The sequence below is a fragment of the Armigeres subalbatus genome, chromosome 1 (assembly GCF_024139115.2).
Source record: "Armigeres subalbatus isolate Guangzhou_Male chromosome 1, GZ_Asu_2, whole genome shotgun sequence".
NCBI classification, from domain to species: Eukaryota; Metazoa; Arthropoda; class Insecta; order Diptera; family Culicidae; genus Armigeres; species Armigeres subalbatus.
Window position 1 is genome coordinate 145,091,127 of NC_085139.1, and position 15,590 is coordinate 145,106,716.

The 15,590-nt window shown below is 38.7% G+C and overlaps 1 protein-coding gene across 1 annotated transcript in view; it reads right to left on the reverse strand.

Annotated features, from left to right (window-relative positions):
- Positions 1 to 598: 598 nt before the first annotated feature.
- LOC134205210 (uncharacterized) overlaps positions 599 to 15,590 on the reverse strand; it is a 142,226-nt gene continuing 127,234 nt past the window's right edge. Inside the window, exons 11-12 of the mRNA XM_062680255.1 lie at positions 2,576 to 2,734; positions 599 to 2,493 (exon numbers count right to left, since the gene is read on the reverse strand). Coding sequence (XP_062536239.1) covers positions 1,568 to 2,493; positions 2,576 to 2,734 — 1,085 coding nt within the window. The 3' untranslated portion in view covers positions 599 to 1,567. The remainder of the gene's footprint in view (positions 2,494 to 2,575; positions 2,735 to 15,590) is intronic.

Here is a 15,590-nt window from a genome sequence, read left to right on the forward strand (position 1 = left end):
TCAACTTGGATAACGATCTCGAAGCGATAGAAGTTACACAAGCATTTCGTCAATCGCTAGCAAGTAGGTTAGGAGGCAGTCGAAATCAACACCAGCAAGTTATCATCCAGGGTGACATTGGCATCAGCATTGTTAGAACCTTCCATACAGTCAAAAGGCAAGAATGAGGACTACTGCAGCACAGTTGACGTAGGACACGACAGAACGGAGACAGCAGACCCGCCTCTTTCTGTTTGTATGTGGTATGGATGAGTGCTCATTCCTTAAAACAAATAGACATCAAATCATGCTGGGAATCGAAGTGGTATATAATCTGCACAAATCTTTTAAATTCGATGAAATCCACAATAAACGTTTTGTTATTTTCAAGCTGATCTTTTTAAAGAACAGTGAAAAAAAAATGTTTTTTTTAAAGCGCCGCATAGATAGATTCTAGTGCGAGCTTTATGATTTTGTTCAGTTCTCATCAAAAAGGTTCTCCCAAACACACGTGACGCGACCATCGTCTATCGTTGTCGCAGGGCAATTGTCGTCGAGACTTTATCGCAGGGTCGCTGCAATGCAAGGTCCCATACCAATGGGACGGACAATCACAGTCGCGTCGCGGATGTCTGTAGCATTTTTATGACTTATATTAACTTTCGCAGTAAAATGACTTATGCAGCAAATCAATGTAACAGAAAAATTAAACGACACAAATGAATGAAAGGACACACAAGCCGCATTTTTAATATTCAAAAGAAGGTTACTCCATGCCCTTCATTTATGTGTTATTCAAAGTTAAGCTAATTATTTCGTTGTTATTCCAAACACAGGTTATTAAATTTGTAATTTGAACTAAAAGATAATAGAAGTGATATGAGACGAATAATTAGCATTCCGAATGATGTGCATCCTCTATTGAATCGTCATCGTCGTTTCACATAGCCCTACTTGTTTCGTATTTCATTGAACTTAAATTAGTTTGAATTGTTTCATATCAGTTTCCTACATTACGTGGTTGGAAGACATTTTAAGCTTTCCATATGCTATCACCTCATTACAGGAACATATATCCTTGCTGTATTTCGATTCTGCTCAGACTGCATAAACCAAAAGTGGCCATTCCTCTTGGTCAGGCCAGCGGTAAGTTGATTATTATTGGATCGTATTTCAAGAAATACAGAAAGGATAACATCATGCTTGGATGTACGCACTGTCTGCACATCTGCTTTCACAGCACAAAAATAAATCTAATTACTTGCCTAAACCAGCATATGATATGGGAAGATGTTTTCGTTCTTGTTGTCTAGGAAAACAAAGATTCGTTCTTCGTGCGCTTGTCGACGAATGAAAACATTAAAATACTAGATGTTTATCTGTTCGGCGGGAACACAATTGCTCTATAATCTCAACGTAACGCAACACAGCAACACTCGTACACTCTCCCAAATTTAACTAGTAATTAACAACGGGGTATTGTAGATTATTACAATTTCGAAAAGCGCCATCGTCTAACAGTAAGTATGCCGTCTCTGATATACCGTGACTCTACTATTTATACAGGAATGATAGCAGCTGTGCGGCTCTACACGCAACTTTCCGGGCCCGGTAGCGTATCGGTGATTATGTGCTGTCGGTTTCGATTTTTCGACAGTGTCGCCCCGATGTTGGTGGAGGAAGACGGCGATGGAACGTTGCTGAAATCCATCAAATCCGTTGCGAACTCGGAGCCAGAATACCGGTACTCTGGGTTGCCTGCGCTTCCGCCCATGCTTCCGGTATGGGGCCTAATACTACCTGCACTATTGCCGCTTACAACGGTTTGCAGATTGTTACTACTATTGTGGCTATTGTTCCTATACTCGATATGGTTGGTGGCGGAGCTATTTTTAATCTCGTTGGATATGTTAAGCAGTCGATAGTCGAGATTTTTGTCGTAGTCCAGCGGATCAGTCGGATCCGTCGATGAGCTTTTATAGCTGTAGGGATCCACTAGGGGAGGTGGATTGTGATTATACTGAAGTGTTGAATAGCCGTATGGTTTGTCGTAATCCAACAACCCGCTTTCACCAGATGCGTAACTAGCAGAATACTGTGGTAAACCAGTGGCGGTAGCTGGCGGAGGTTTACTCTGGAGATGATGCGGTTGTTGCTGCTGCTGTAGCAAACTGTACGTGTTGGAAGTATCATTCCGTTTTAACGTGCTTTGCCGGCTAGAAGGTGTCGATTTTTGGTCGTATGTTTGTGTGGCATAGATTGTGCTTTGTTTAGCCCCTATACTGCCACCCCCTGTTGTTGTCCCTGTGCTACACAATGCATCCGGTCTTATTCCCAATGGGGAGCCCATCTTCTGAATGTCCTTTATCGATTGTATGCTGGCTGAGCCTTGGGTTTTCTGTGCGTTCAATATGTCCGGCTGCTTTTCGACGCCCTGTTTGAGCGTGTAGGCGACCACATACTTCTGCTGGCCCATACCCATTTCCAGTGGTGTGGTTACAGTGATGTCCATGCCTGTTGGGGAAAAAGCGAGAAAGGTAGTTAGTTCAATTGTGCATTGTTTGAAATTCCACGTAAATTGCACATCCGAACTCACCCATATGCTTCTCTTTGCCATCGCACAAGCCGGTACCATGGCCGTCACGTTTCCTCCGTATGGCCAAGACCACGACCAGCAGGACAGCGATGCCAATGGTGAACAAGGCTCCGGTGAGTAAAGCCGCAAGCGGGAGAATTGAAAAGCCATCGCTTCCGTCTGGAAAATTGAAGAAGAAAACAAGCACTTGTTAGTGCTGCTGTTGCTGCAACTGAAATTTAATGAGCTTACGCTTATTTATGGGGTTTGTAATAACATGGAACATTACGGTATTAGAACCATAAACTATTGAACGAGAGCATGTTCGATACACGTTTCGTCATTTTCAATTGTGTACGAAATGAAAGAAGGAGAAGATCAATAATCCACTATTATATTTATATATTGTGACCCATTGAAAGAACTTCGCCTTCTTACTAAAGAAGCTTAATCACAGTTTATGGGTACACGCAAGGATGTTAACGATCATTCAGTAATTTGCGTTCGATCATTTAGTAGTTTGTCAATAACACATTCCAGAAGCTGAATTTCAAATCATGTTGTATGGTGGACTTCTAGTGCGAAGGTTTTTCTACAACTTTGCCTAATGGTTCGTTATTGAAATTCAACTAATAACGGAGTTAGAGCGCTAGTTGCAGTAACTTAAACTAAATGATTGAAATTTTGTTATCATTTAGTCTAAGTTACTGAAACTATAGCTATAACTCCGTTACTAGTGGAATTTAAACAACGAACCATTAGGCAGAGTTGTAGAAAAACCTTCGCACTAGAAGTCCACCATACAACATATTTTGAAATTCGGCTTCTGGAATGTGTTATTAACAAACTACTAAATGATCGAACGCAAATCGTTAACATCCTTGGGTATACGTTTAAAAAAGAAAACAAAAACATATCCTTCAAACATCTTAGAAAAATATTGTTCAAATAGGCAATAACCCATTGGTACCAGTCGCTGAATTTGTAATTTATCATGATGCGTTGACAAAAAACTTCTTGAGATAAAATACAGATAAAATACCTTTTACCAACAGATTCAGTCGAAATTCTTTATTGGCGTTACAATGAGGAGACCAACAAGCCCTAGTTGTCGACCGAATATAGTTCACCGATCCAATTGACCTTTACTGTCTAAAATTTTAATTCGCTCAATCGATTCTTTATTTTATTCAAGGTTAACTTTCCCAAAGAATTTATATTTTTTACGCCTCAAAGTATAAAATTTAAAACAAAAATAAAAAAAGCGAAATTTTTCGAGATTGCCCTAACATTTTCCCGACATTTTTCAGACCGGTTCAAACGTCTTCTTCTTCTTCATTGGCATTACACCCCCACTGGGAGTATTTATTAGGCACTTCCACAGTTATTAACTGCAAGGTTTCTAAGCCAAGTTACCATTTTTGCATTCGTATATCATGAGGCTAACACGATGATACTTTTATGCCCAGGGAAGTTAAGGCAATTTCGAATCAAACCCAGCCACCCTCAGCATGGTCTTGCTTTGTAGCCGCGCATCTTACCACACGACTAAGGAAGGCCCCAATTCACACGTGCACCATTTTATTTGCTTTTTGTTTTCGATTTTTAAAATAGATAGAGTCTCCATGGGTATATGGGCTCTTTGGTTGTTGACCTTAAACCTAAGAATCGACTGAGACAATGAAACGAGAAACAATTTTGACAAAAAATTTCAGTTTCTCTAATTTATATATTTTTATGAAAGTATATATAAAGAGAATCGGAAAATATTGAAGCGTTGTGATAACTAAGTCAAAAGATATGGGCTGGCAACGGACAAACAAGCTGATAATAATAAAAAAATATCCAAAGCAAATCATTCAAAATAATAGTCTTGTGCGCTTTCCCTTCAAATACGCCATAATGAATGTTTACAAATTTATTGAAAACACATTACTTCTATTTTTCTTTTATCTTATTCATTTATTTCGTCAACGTCTATTGCTGGCAATGACCCTACTCCTTTTTCACGTAGCGGTTGTTTGCAGGCTTTTCTAAGACCTTTCCGTCAGCGTATTCCCGTCATTGTTGCCGCCCTGCAGGACAACAGATAGGTTATAGGAATTAAAAGACGGTATCGGGGACGATTTTTCCAACCTAGTATTGATTTTGGTAGTTTACCAAAATATACGTACACTGAAAAAAATTCCGTAGTAAAAACTACTATTTTGTAGACTACGCTCGGTTTTTAAAACTACCATGAAATTTCAGTAAATTTTACCATGGTTCCAGAGAAATTCATCACTGTTTCAGTTCATGTGACAGCATTCCGCATGGGCCACAGTTGCTTTTTACTGCGCGCATGGTAAAATCAAACGGATTTGTTATCTGCTGAAAATCGTCGGTGCGTATTCTTAAAATAACCCTTGGAATGGTAGTTCCGACTGCAATATTTTTGCGTGTACCGATATTTTCCGCTATTTGTAGCAAACATGAATCTATGACAAAAGGTCGAAAAGACAAAGGGTCGAAAGTAAAAACGTCGAAAGTGTGGGGAATAAAGTGAGTATGAAAAATGCATTTGCAATTGTTGGTTACATTGATGGATAAAGTGGAACGTATTTCTTATTTCATGATAAAATTAATGAAATAAACTAAAATATTTAAAAATGCCATTGATAGAAAAAAATGATAACGAATTTGAAATTCAATCGTAGTTGGCATTTGGAATGCCAGCATACTAAGAAGCTAATGAGAAGAAAATTTGAAGTTCAATCTCAGTAGGCTGACAGGAATTCTAGATTATTCGAACGGTGAAAATAAACGATCATTCAGTGTTTTGTTTTTGAGGCGTGAACATCCCAAGCAACAATTTCCATGCTTCTTGGATTTATTTAATTCTTATTGCAGACTTATGACAGCAATCATCAAGCTAATTGCTCAGTTATATTGGCGCTCTTATTGCTATCAATAAACCTCTCATAAATCTGCTTAAAAAAGCTTCAAACGTCAAATGCCTATTGACCATATGAACAGATCTATGGTTGTGATAAAGAGCGTAATAAATCTAATTTTTAACGCTCGGATAAAGCTCCAATTTTTGGTCATAATGTGGTCAAATGAATTACCCCCATAAGAATGTTTGCATTGCGAAGAGTTTATGACGGTGTTTAATTAGCGAAAATTTTCTTGAAATATTGAAAATGAAGTAGCATTTCGCAGTCAGTGAATTATATCACTGAAATTCATGATTTAACGACATTTTCACCGCGTATCATACTTTTTCTGATAAATAATTTTATTTATTAATAATTTGGGCAAAAGCACTAATCGATTTAGTGGACATCCTAGATGTTGTGGTAATGAATATTTTCGATTTATTTCCCTGAACTACGTTATACTGCCGGCGCGTGGTGTTCAACCTTATTTTTTCACCAGCTTTGACCATAAAATTAGAAGCGCACTTCCTTTCAATGGTACTGAATCGAAAAAAAAAACAACCTGAAAAAAATATTATTTTGTTGTCATCATCATAACTTCCATCAACAATCCATTTTGTTATTATTTTTCTGCAAAGTTTTGTTTCTCTTTTTTCAAAGCAACATTTTGACAGTTGCCGCAGCCAAATTCCCTTTTTTTGCGGGTGGTTTTAAAAGGGTTTCTTATAATGCTCTTATAATAGGTTTATAGTGGTTATCTGGAGAGGGTCACTTGGCAATATTTTACTCTTATAGAGGTCATCAGAAGCTTGCCGTGTATTATTCGGTTTTATTGTTAGATCTTATAAATTAATCTTGAAAACCATTCCTAGAGCGGAATAAAACTTGAAATGTTACCTGGGATGCGAATTATCCTTCGGTGTTCCGCGCTTGTTTTCGTTGGTAAAGGGCAAATCGGAAAAAGGATTTGCTTGGCTACGACAATAGCGTCCACCGAGGACTTACCCTTCCGAAAACCAAACTGGTTGCTCGACAGGCCATCCGTACCCTCTGCGTACTGGGTGAGACTGTTGAAGATGATCCTCTCGAGCAGTTTACCCGTCGTGTCTATCAGGCAAATTGGTCCGTACGCCGATGGGTCGCCCGGAGGCTTCCCGGCCATCGGCAGCAGTACCAACTTCTGCCTTTTCCATCTCTCAGGGAAACGACACTCATCTAGGCATCTCTGCATAGCCAGCCTGAACATGTTCTATCCATGACTCGTCCCCATTCCTACGGAATGTGCTACTGGGTCCGTCATTGACAAGCACTGCGTCGTTAAGAAGGTTTGGAAAAATCTAAAATAACACCAATATGTGGATTGGTCTTATTTTTCATATTTGTTTATCCAGCTTTTTACGCTAGCCATAAATTAACAAAAGGTGAATCGAATTTGACATATGCTGTGAACTTAATTTAAAATAATATCTTGGTAGCCATGGATTAGAGTTATAATCTTTCCTGTTACCAACGGAGATATTTAGGTTGTTTATTTTTAAATAACCTAGGATAGGATGTGCCAATTAGTCATTAAAAATCGTACCGATTTCCTGTCAAAATCGTACCGGTTGCTGATTGGGTGAAAATGACAATCGATTACTTCGATCGGCGGTATCACATTTTCAAGAGGGCAGCTTGTTGTTAACTTGGCCGTGTTGCTGGATAATTAAATTCAAATTTTTGACAAAATTCAAAAGTTTATTTTTTGATTTTTTGGTTGAAATGAATTTATGCTATACTGCAAATGATGTATGCATGATTCTCAAGGGTTATGCTTGTTTAAAACAGTCGATTTGGAGCATTATTAATCAAGTTTTTACCCATTTCACTGTGAAACTAAACTAATTTTATGTAAAAACTTTTTTCTGATAGTACGTAACAACTTTTATTACGAATAATGGAAGAAATGAACGAGAAAATATTATTTTTTCACATATATTATTTGGTGGATTTTGCCAAAAAAATATTCGGAAGCACTGGCCACCACCTCGTCGAAGCAATCGACTGAGGAAACAACAAGGCAGTCGCAATTCAATTGTCACATCCTATCCTAGTAAATAACAAGGAAATTCATACATCAATATTTTCCATTTTTCTATTTTAGGCATTTCAAGGGATGAATAAAAAATGCTTTATAGCCATGCAGAACTCCGCCAATAGCAGTTTTGATACGTTCATTTGTATCAAAATTGAGTCTTTACGAGTTCGTCAGATGCAACATTGAACGATGCCGCGCCTGTAATTTTGGATCGTCCTTGGTTCTACGAACAATCCGAGACTCCGTGCTTTGCCTCTGCGACGTAACCCTTTGCAGCTATTTTCCACGATTAAATCCTAGCTTTCGGGGTGAAAGTTCGGACAGCTGTTCCTTATTTATTCAATGTTTATATTTGATAGAAATCTACAGTTAATTATGTCACGAATTGCGTAAAGATTTTTTTTCCTGGAGTTTCCAACCCTGGGGAGGGTCATAGTTCTCGCGCTTAGTTTCATAGGGGCGTAACTGTTTTGATCGATTCCTCTTAATCGATTTTATATTTTGTTAATATCTCAATTGTTTCTAAAGCTACAACCGTAATTAATGATTCTGGTGCAAGATACAACCATCCTTTATCACACCAAACCATTAAATCAACGACAAATTAGCGCAATGCGGTACAACAATAAAAAGAAAACATCGACGAAGGGAAATCGATCAATACAGTTACGTCCCTATGAAACTAAGCGCGAGAGTTAGAGTTTTTCTCAAACTTTCTGTTTTCGTTGGTAAAAGGCAAATCGGAAAAAGGATTTGCTTGGCTACGACAGAAAGTACAAAAGGTCGAAAGGACAAAAGATTGAACTAGACAAAAGGACGAAAGGGGCACAAGGTTAAAAAGGACAAAATATCCAAAGGGACAAAAGGTCGAAAAGGAAGAAAGGTCAAAAAGGACAAAAGGTCGATCAGAACAGCATGATTACAAGTAGGGTGTATTCCAAAGGAGTTTGTGAAATGTATTTGAATTCAAGCAGAAAGTTGAAGAATTAGCAATTTTCAAAGAATGAGAATTTTTTTATTTAAGAAATGAATAAAACTTGTATTGTGCGAGATTGATTTTCTCCGTTTCAGTTTCTTGTCTATTTTGACCTTTTGTCCCTTTCGACCTTTTATTCTTTTCGACCTTTTGTCTCTTTCTACCTTTTGTCCCGTTCAACTTTTTGCCCCTTTCGCCCTTTTGTCTTTCGACCTGTTATCCCTAACCCAGCAAACATATGCAGGAAGCGTGCATTTCGGTAATCCTAATGCAAAACTTTGATACTCCTGCGTGCGCTTACATTAAAATAAGTCGGTTAATTTTAAATCTTTCAAAACAGATTCACTTTTTCTTAATCACAATCACCAGGAATTTGAATGATTTCATAACATAAATTCAAAGCAAATTTCTACCTAAAAATCTGGTTGGGTAAACATTTCTTTTTTTTACTCATTTCATGGCAGATCGTTGTAGGCTGCCAGTAAAATTTTTTTTTGTTGCCAGTGTAGCCAGAAATATGGAATGTAAAAGTTAGTTTGATTGTTTTACAAATTTTTTTCTGTCTGAGTACTCTCACTAATTTAACACTGAGAAAAAAGTTAAACAAACACATGACAATATTTGTATGTACACGATATTTTCGATTTGATCCGATAAAACTGATATTATTTATACAGGTTTATGAGTTTGATAAACGCAATCGTAAATATTGCAAACGCAGGTATCATAATCAATAATATTCATATTTTAGTCATCTTTATAAGTAGTCAGATACAAATGTGACAGAAAATACCAATACATGCGATACAACTGCCCTTTTCTTATACGATATGTGGATTACTGGGTGCTTCACACTCATGGTTTTCCTTTGTTATGATCCAGAGCTTTTGTCGGGCCAGCGGAGACCATCCAAAAGAATGTACATTAGACCTTAATGATGATCTTCTACCCCTTTGACCTCATTGGTGTTTAGACTGCTTGGCTACTTCCTATAGGTTCATTGTATTTTATAATTCTATCAATAAAGACCTGAAATTTAGGCGCAGTGGCTGAAAATTTCTTTCCGAGGTAACGAGGTAGAAATCCCACGCTGCCCTTAGACTACTACCTCAGTTGGATATACCAACAAAGAGCAAATGTACATTTTCATCGACACAAGCGTTGGGTGCTTCTCGCTACATGCCCACTCGCGTCATCCACCTGAAACTAGTTCACAATGTGACTTCCGATTCTTGTACTCTACAATAACGTGGAGGACGAAATGGTTTACAGTTATGAAACCCATCTGTTTCAACAACATCTTGATTATCTTAGACTCGAATTATCCGCGAAACAGTAATACCCAAACATGATTGATTTAAGGGAGTCCCGTAGCGCTGTTGGCTACACGTTCGCCTTATAAGCGAATGGTCATGTGTTCGATTCCCAGGCACATCCACCAAAGCCTCGTCAGTTGCCTGATGACGACTAACACCATTGTAGTAAGTATGAAATTTGAATAAGATACCTGCGCAGTAGCGGATTTCCCGTTCCCATGTTCTTAGACTTTAGACATGGTGAGGCGCTACATGATCCATCTTTACCATTTGCAGCTTTCGAGCAAGGACAGAAACTCGTATAGTTTCCAACAGGATCCTAATGATCCAATTAACAAGTTTCCAATCAGTTTTCTTTAAGTTTTTCCGTGTGCGTTGCCGATTGTTGAATCCTGTATTTTCGATTTATTTTTCCAAGATTGATGGTTTGTTTTTAAGATGCTGCCTTACCAGAGCTTCGATATCTAACCATGTCATGGGGCTGACACCTTAGGAATAGCTGACGTGGCATTACATACGTGAGAAACATACGCTCATGCAGGTTTGTTTAAAGTCTCCCCACTCCAAGACTAAGTAGGCTAGTGCGCTTTAAAAGGTAAACGGTTTACTTGCAATAAATGCAGCTTTTAATAGAAGAGAGACCAACAAAAGTGATGTTTAGCATATAACCTGGAAAATGACGCCAACTCAGGAGTAGACCCTGACCCTGCACTTGCTGGCTATGTGCAATCGAGGAAGATGCGCGTGTGGCCGGTGTTCCGGGGGATGCTAATGTCGCAATTTCGTAACGGGCCGTACACTTATTACGTAAGCAATTTTCCTGGGTTTTCAACCCCCCTCCCCCTTGTAAGATTTTTCCCATACATTTTTTTTTATTTATATGGCAAACCCACCCCTTACACCATAAGTACTTACGTAATTAGCGTACGACCCCTAATGACACCGCTGTAGACTACAGAATTTGTTAAAAATCTATGGAAGCTCATTAACGAGCTAGTTAAACTTGTGTTTTGCATATTTTTATCATGCGACTAGCACGGACACTGCACTGTCTAGCCAAGAGAGTCAAAAAAATCTTTCAAATTGTCCGTACTGAAGCCGCACATCTTAATGTTGAGCTATGGAATTTTCTCAGTAAGTATAATAATTCAAGTAAAATGTGCCAAAAATAAACATTTTCGTTTTTTACGAGGCCACATATTACTGTTGGTTTCGACGCGTAAAATTCATGGCGAGACACACCTTCTGCCGATTTTATTATTGCTCCAGTTGATGTGTCAAAGTAAAGCGCAATCACAATCGATGGGGAAAGCGCTTATAGCAGCCATCATTCTCGAAAGCTGAGCGTTCGCCAGGGAAATAAGAAATAGACCCGTTTGATGCGAAGGGTTGGGAACTTTATTGCTGATTTTCTGGCTTTCGTGAATGGTGGGACAGGCCAATGATTTCGGTTTCTCCCTTTATCAAATAAATTACTGTTAGGGGTACTGTACGCTGTCAAACCCCTCGCCAGCTTTGGGACGTCTTCGAGGAATAGCAGAACATGTTCAAAAGGGTTAACCGAAACTTTCACCGGACAACTTCATCCTCGAAGTTACCTTTGGACGCCAGATGTGAGTTACACCGAGTGCGAAGGTTAATTTTTGAAGCGGAAAAAACATGGCGAAAAAGGATGAACTTTCTTCCCTTGTGCTCTCCGTCCAGAGGATCACGGTGCATTTGTTGTTTGTGACTGTGCTATGAGAAAAGGGATACTTTAATTTAAAAAAGGAAATTTTAACTACCTATCTCTGCTTTGATCGATACGAACTTCCACAGCATAAGGGGAGCAAACTTGAGAATAGTTTCAAGAAACCATCATTAATTAATCCATAATGAGAATAAAACCCTGATTGATCCACCAAGCGATGTTTGTTTGTACCTTTCTCGTGCGTTAGATATGTAACGAAGTGGAAATGTCCCGAGCGGAATATTAAGACGCTTCTACCACGATATATGAAGCGTTCTAGGCCGACGGCGCAGCACTGGTTTTTCGGGTTTTTAGTTCAAACACTCAATCACGATTGGAATAAGACCTTTTTATTTATGTAACACTATTTAGTTCTTACAATTATACTTTTCTTCTACTATGTAACACTTGTTTCTTATAATTACACTTTTTCCCTAGAAATTAAACTCAAATATTATCCATTTCAACGGATTTCGCACTATTTTCCGTATGAAGTTTCACAAGTTTCTAACACTTTTTGTTCATCGATACTTATTCTGAGACTCTAACACCGATTCTCGATTTTACCGCGACGGACATTTAACTGTTCACTTTTATCTTTTTCAAGAAGTTAATTAATTTAAACTTAGATCTCGATTCGTGCACTAGTCACGAGTGTCGAGGTGTCTAAGGGACAACCCTGATTCAATTGGAGTGTTCGGTAGGCCGGCTAGGGAAACCTAGAAAGCGCCGAATTCCAATAAAGGTGCTGCTGAATATTTGGGACTGACCCCGAGCTCAATTGGAGTATTCGGTAGGCCGGCTAGGGAAACCTAGAAAGCGCCGAATTCCAATAAAGGTGCTGCTGAATATTTGGGACTGACCCTGACTCAATTGGAGTATTCGGTAGGCCGGCTAGGGAAACCTAGAAAGCGCCGAATTCCAATAAAGGTGCTGCTGAATATTTGGGACTGACCCCGAGCTCAATTGGAGTATTCGGTAGGCCGGCTAGGGAAACCTAGAAAGCGCCGAATTCCAATAAAGGTGCTGCTGAATATTTGGGACTCACCCCGAGCTCAATTGGAGTATTCGGTAGGCCGGCTAGGGAAACCTAGAAAGCGCCGAATTCCAATAAAGGTGCTGCTGAATATTTGGGACTGACCCCGAGCTCAATTGGAGTATTCGGTAGGCCGGCTAGGGAAACCTAGAAAGCGCCGAATTCCAATAAAGGTGCTGCTGAATATTTGGGACTGACCCCCTGATTCAATTGGAGTATTCGGTAGGCCGGCTAGGGAAACCTAGAAAGCGCCGAATTCCAATAAAGGTGCTGCTGAATATTTGGGACTGACCCCGAGCTTGGAAAAGCGCACGGTATATGTAGTCAATCCGAGTTCTGAATTTCATAATGATTTCATGAATTGCATCAGACTGGACTTTGGACCCCACGAAAGATCCGAGAATCCTTAAATAACGTAATCATTTTCTTCATCCCACATTCATCTGTTCAGACTATGTGGTTTTAATTTTAACTTCGTAAATATCCTCAATTTTTAGCTTCCATTCATTACTCAACTTTGCATTCTTTATGGATGCTCCCTAAAGTTCTCTTGCACGAAATGCTTAATCAGCTTATTTGAAAAATCCATAAATTCCGAAACAACTTCTTTTTTTCCAAATTTTATACAATAGTTATTTAATTTCTTGTCATAAATTAGCTAATTCAGCCTTAATATTGGACTTCCATACTTTACGAAACTTTGCCCCCTTTTTTGGATGTCCCCTTTGAAATTCTCTTGGAAAAATTCTGTTCTCTTTCCACTCTCTAAAACTCTCTTATTTCGAGCACACATTCAAGTGGCTACTTCAATTTACTAATGTATTAATTCATATATCTTTTGTATAAAATGAGTATCTCTAAGTCCTGCCCCTTTCTTTACACCTAAACTTGAACACTGCTGTATACCAGAGTCACGTTAAAAAAGCCCAAAATGTTTCATAATGCATGATACTCCTAACCCAACGGCGTTGTGAAAATCTTCACTTAAAAATCTGTATTCGAACCCAGCGTGGGTTCTTTGTAAAACAGCGCACCATACCGCCGAGCTATCAACAGCTACCGCTTGTATTACTCTTTGATTTTAAGTATACTCTTAAAAGTCAATCAATAATTGTTTTCTCTTTCTTTCAACTGGGCTTTGAATTAAATTCCCCTTTCCCTAAAGAATCATTACCCCTTCGGGTCGGCTCTTCCTTATCCGAACCACTCAGACCCCAATATCAATATTTCCTTTCAAGTTTATATTGGTAAGAACAAAATCATGTTCTCTCTGTTTTTCATACTGTTGTTGCCCAGTATACCCCTTTATATCAATACACCTGTATACGTGTATGTAGATTTAATGAAGACTCTGATTGTCTCTATCATTTTGGCTAAGTTATTATTCCGCGCTCCTCACCCAAACAAATTCTTTCCTTAGTGTCCTATACATATGCGCCAATGCATCATCATCAATGACGATCGCGGCTATGTACCGCTATATCGTACACTGTCCAATATGTGAGCACGTTTGAACATGTCAATCCACCGCGCTCCAGTTAAGTAAATCTGACTAAGCTGTTTTCGACGGTTTCGCCAAACCGTGATAAGAGTATGCGATATTTCACATAACTTTTAAATTGATGAAAAGTAAATTAACCCAATTCCTACATGCAACATTTTTAATTTATGTTGATTGCTTAAATTTCTTTGCGTTGAGTAATTGAATATATTCGGCCTTGTTTTTACAATATCTCACTGCCATCAGTATTTAAAATTGTTTTAGGAAGGTGTCGGCACATAAGGCTGTGCAGATATACTAAAGACCTTGAGTGAGATTTCTGTGTGTCTTTTGCATGAAAACCATGCAAGGAAGGAAGTTTAACATTATAAATTTAGATTTTTGGTTTATTACGAAAGCCCCTGAGCTGCATACTCTTTCGCGAAGCGATATAACAACTCCTTTTTTTGCTGTACATTTTCAGCAACTTACATTGCCTACCACTCTCGTAAATTGAACCGCTTAATGCTTCCGGCTTCTCAACTCAATCAATCCCTCCGCTCCATTCACAGTTCATTACCTATATGGCAGAACATAAGCGTCACACAACTGTTTAGGATTGTCTCTCAGCCGCAAAGGGGATTACCATCCTCCCCTCGAGAAAATCAAATGTATCGTCTCGCTTATTGAATGCGACAAAATGCAAATAAATACTCAGCTTAGCCGGGCGAAATCCCATCGTCATCAATCCTACTTTCATTCTGTTTGTTTTCACCCACCTTCTTCTTGTTTCCCATTGTGGGAGGTAAATATAACCAGATGCCCCTTTAACTTGCACTGCTGTGAGCATTGTGAATCCTTCTCAGCGGTAGCTATTTATCTTCCAACACAAATAAAGAAAGCGCCAACAGGCGAAAGTCCATCGAATTCAAAGAAGTGCACTTCCTTTCTTTCTGCTTTCTGTGCGATGCGATGGTTTAACTTGGAACAGTTAGGGCGTCAAGTCCGTTAGTCCTTGGAATTGTTTTCTACGCTTTGTGGAAGAATAGTCACCCCTGACTGTGGTTACATTGTACACGTACACTTTAAGAAAATAATCCATTTACATTTAAACATATTACTAATAAAGCTGAATTTCAAAAAACACTGCCTATTCACATTTAAAAGAAAAAAGATTTTTATTTTTACAATAACGAAAAAAACGGTCATAGGAAGGTTCAGTTGGTATGGTTTTGCGATGACCTGGAGTTGCCGTGAAATGAGATTGCAGGTTGTCTTAAAAATAGACCATTTCCTTAAAATAATCTTTCTTGAACTTGTTTCATAAAAGCATACACTTTTGGAACCAAACGAACTTGTTCCCGGAAATAGCAGAAACCCACTTCATTTCCACTCAGTTTGATGAAAGTTTTTTCGAGTGAAAGTTGTAAAATAAATATCGAACTACAGCTCGATTTCTCCCGTCTAACAGCGAATAGGCTTAAATTACATTTTTGGTCACCCA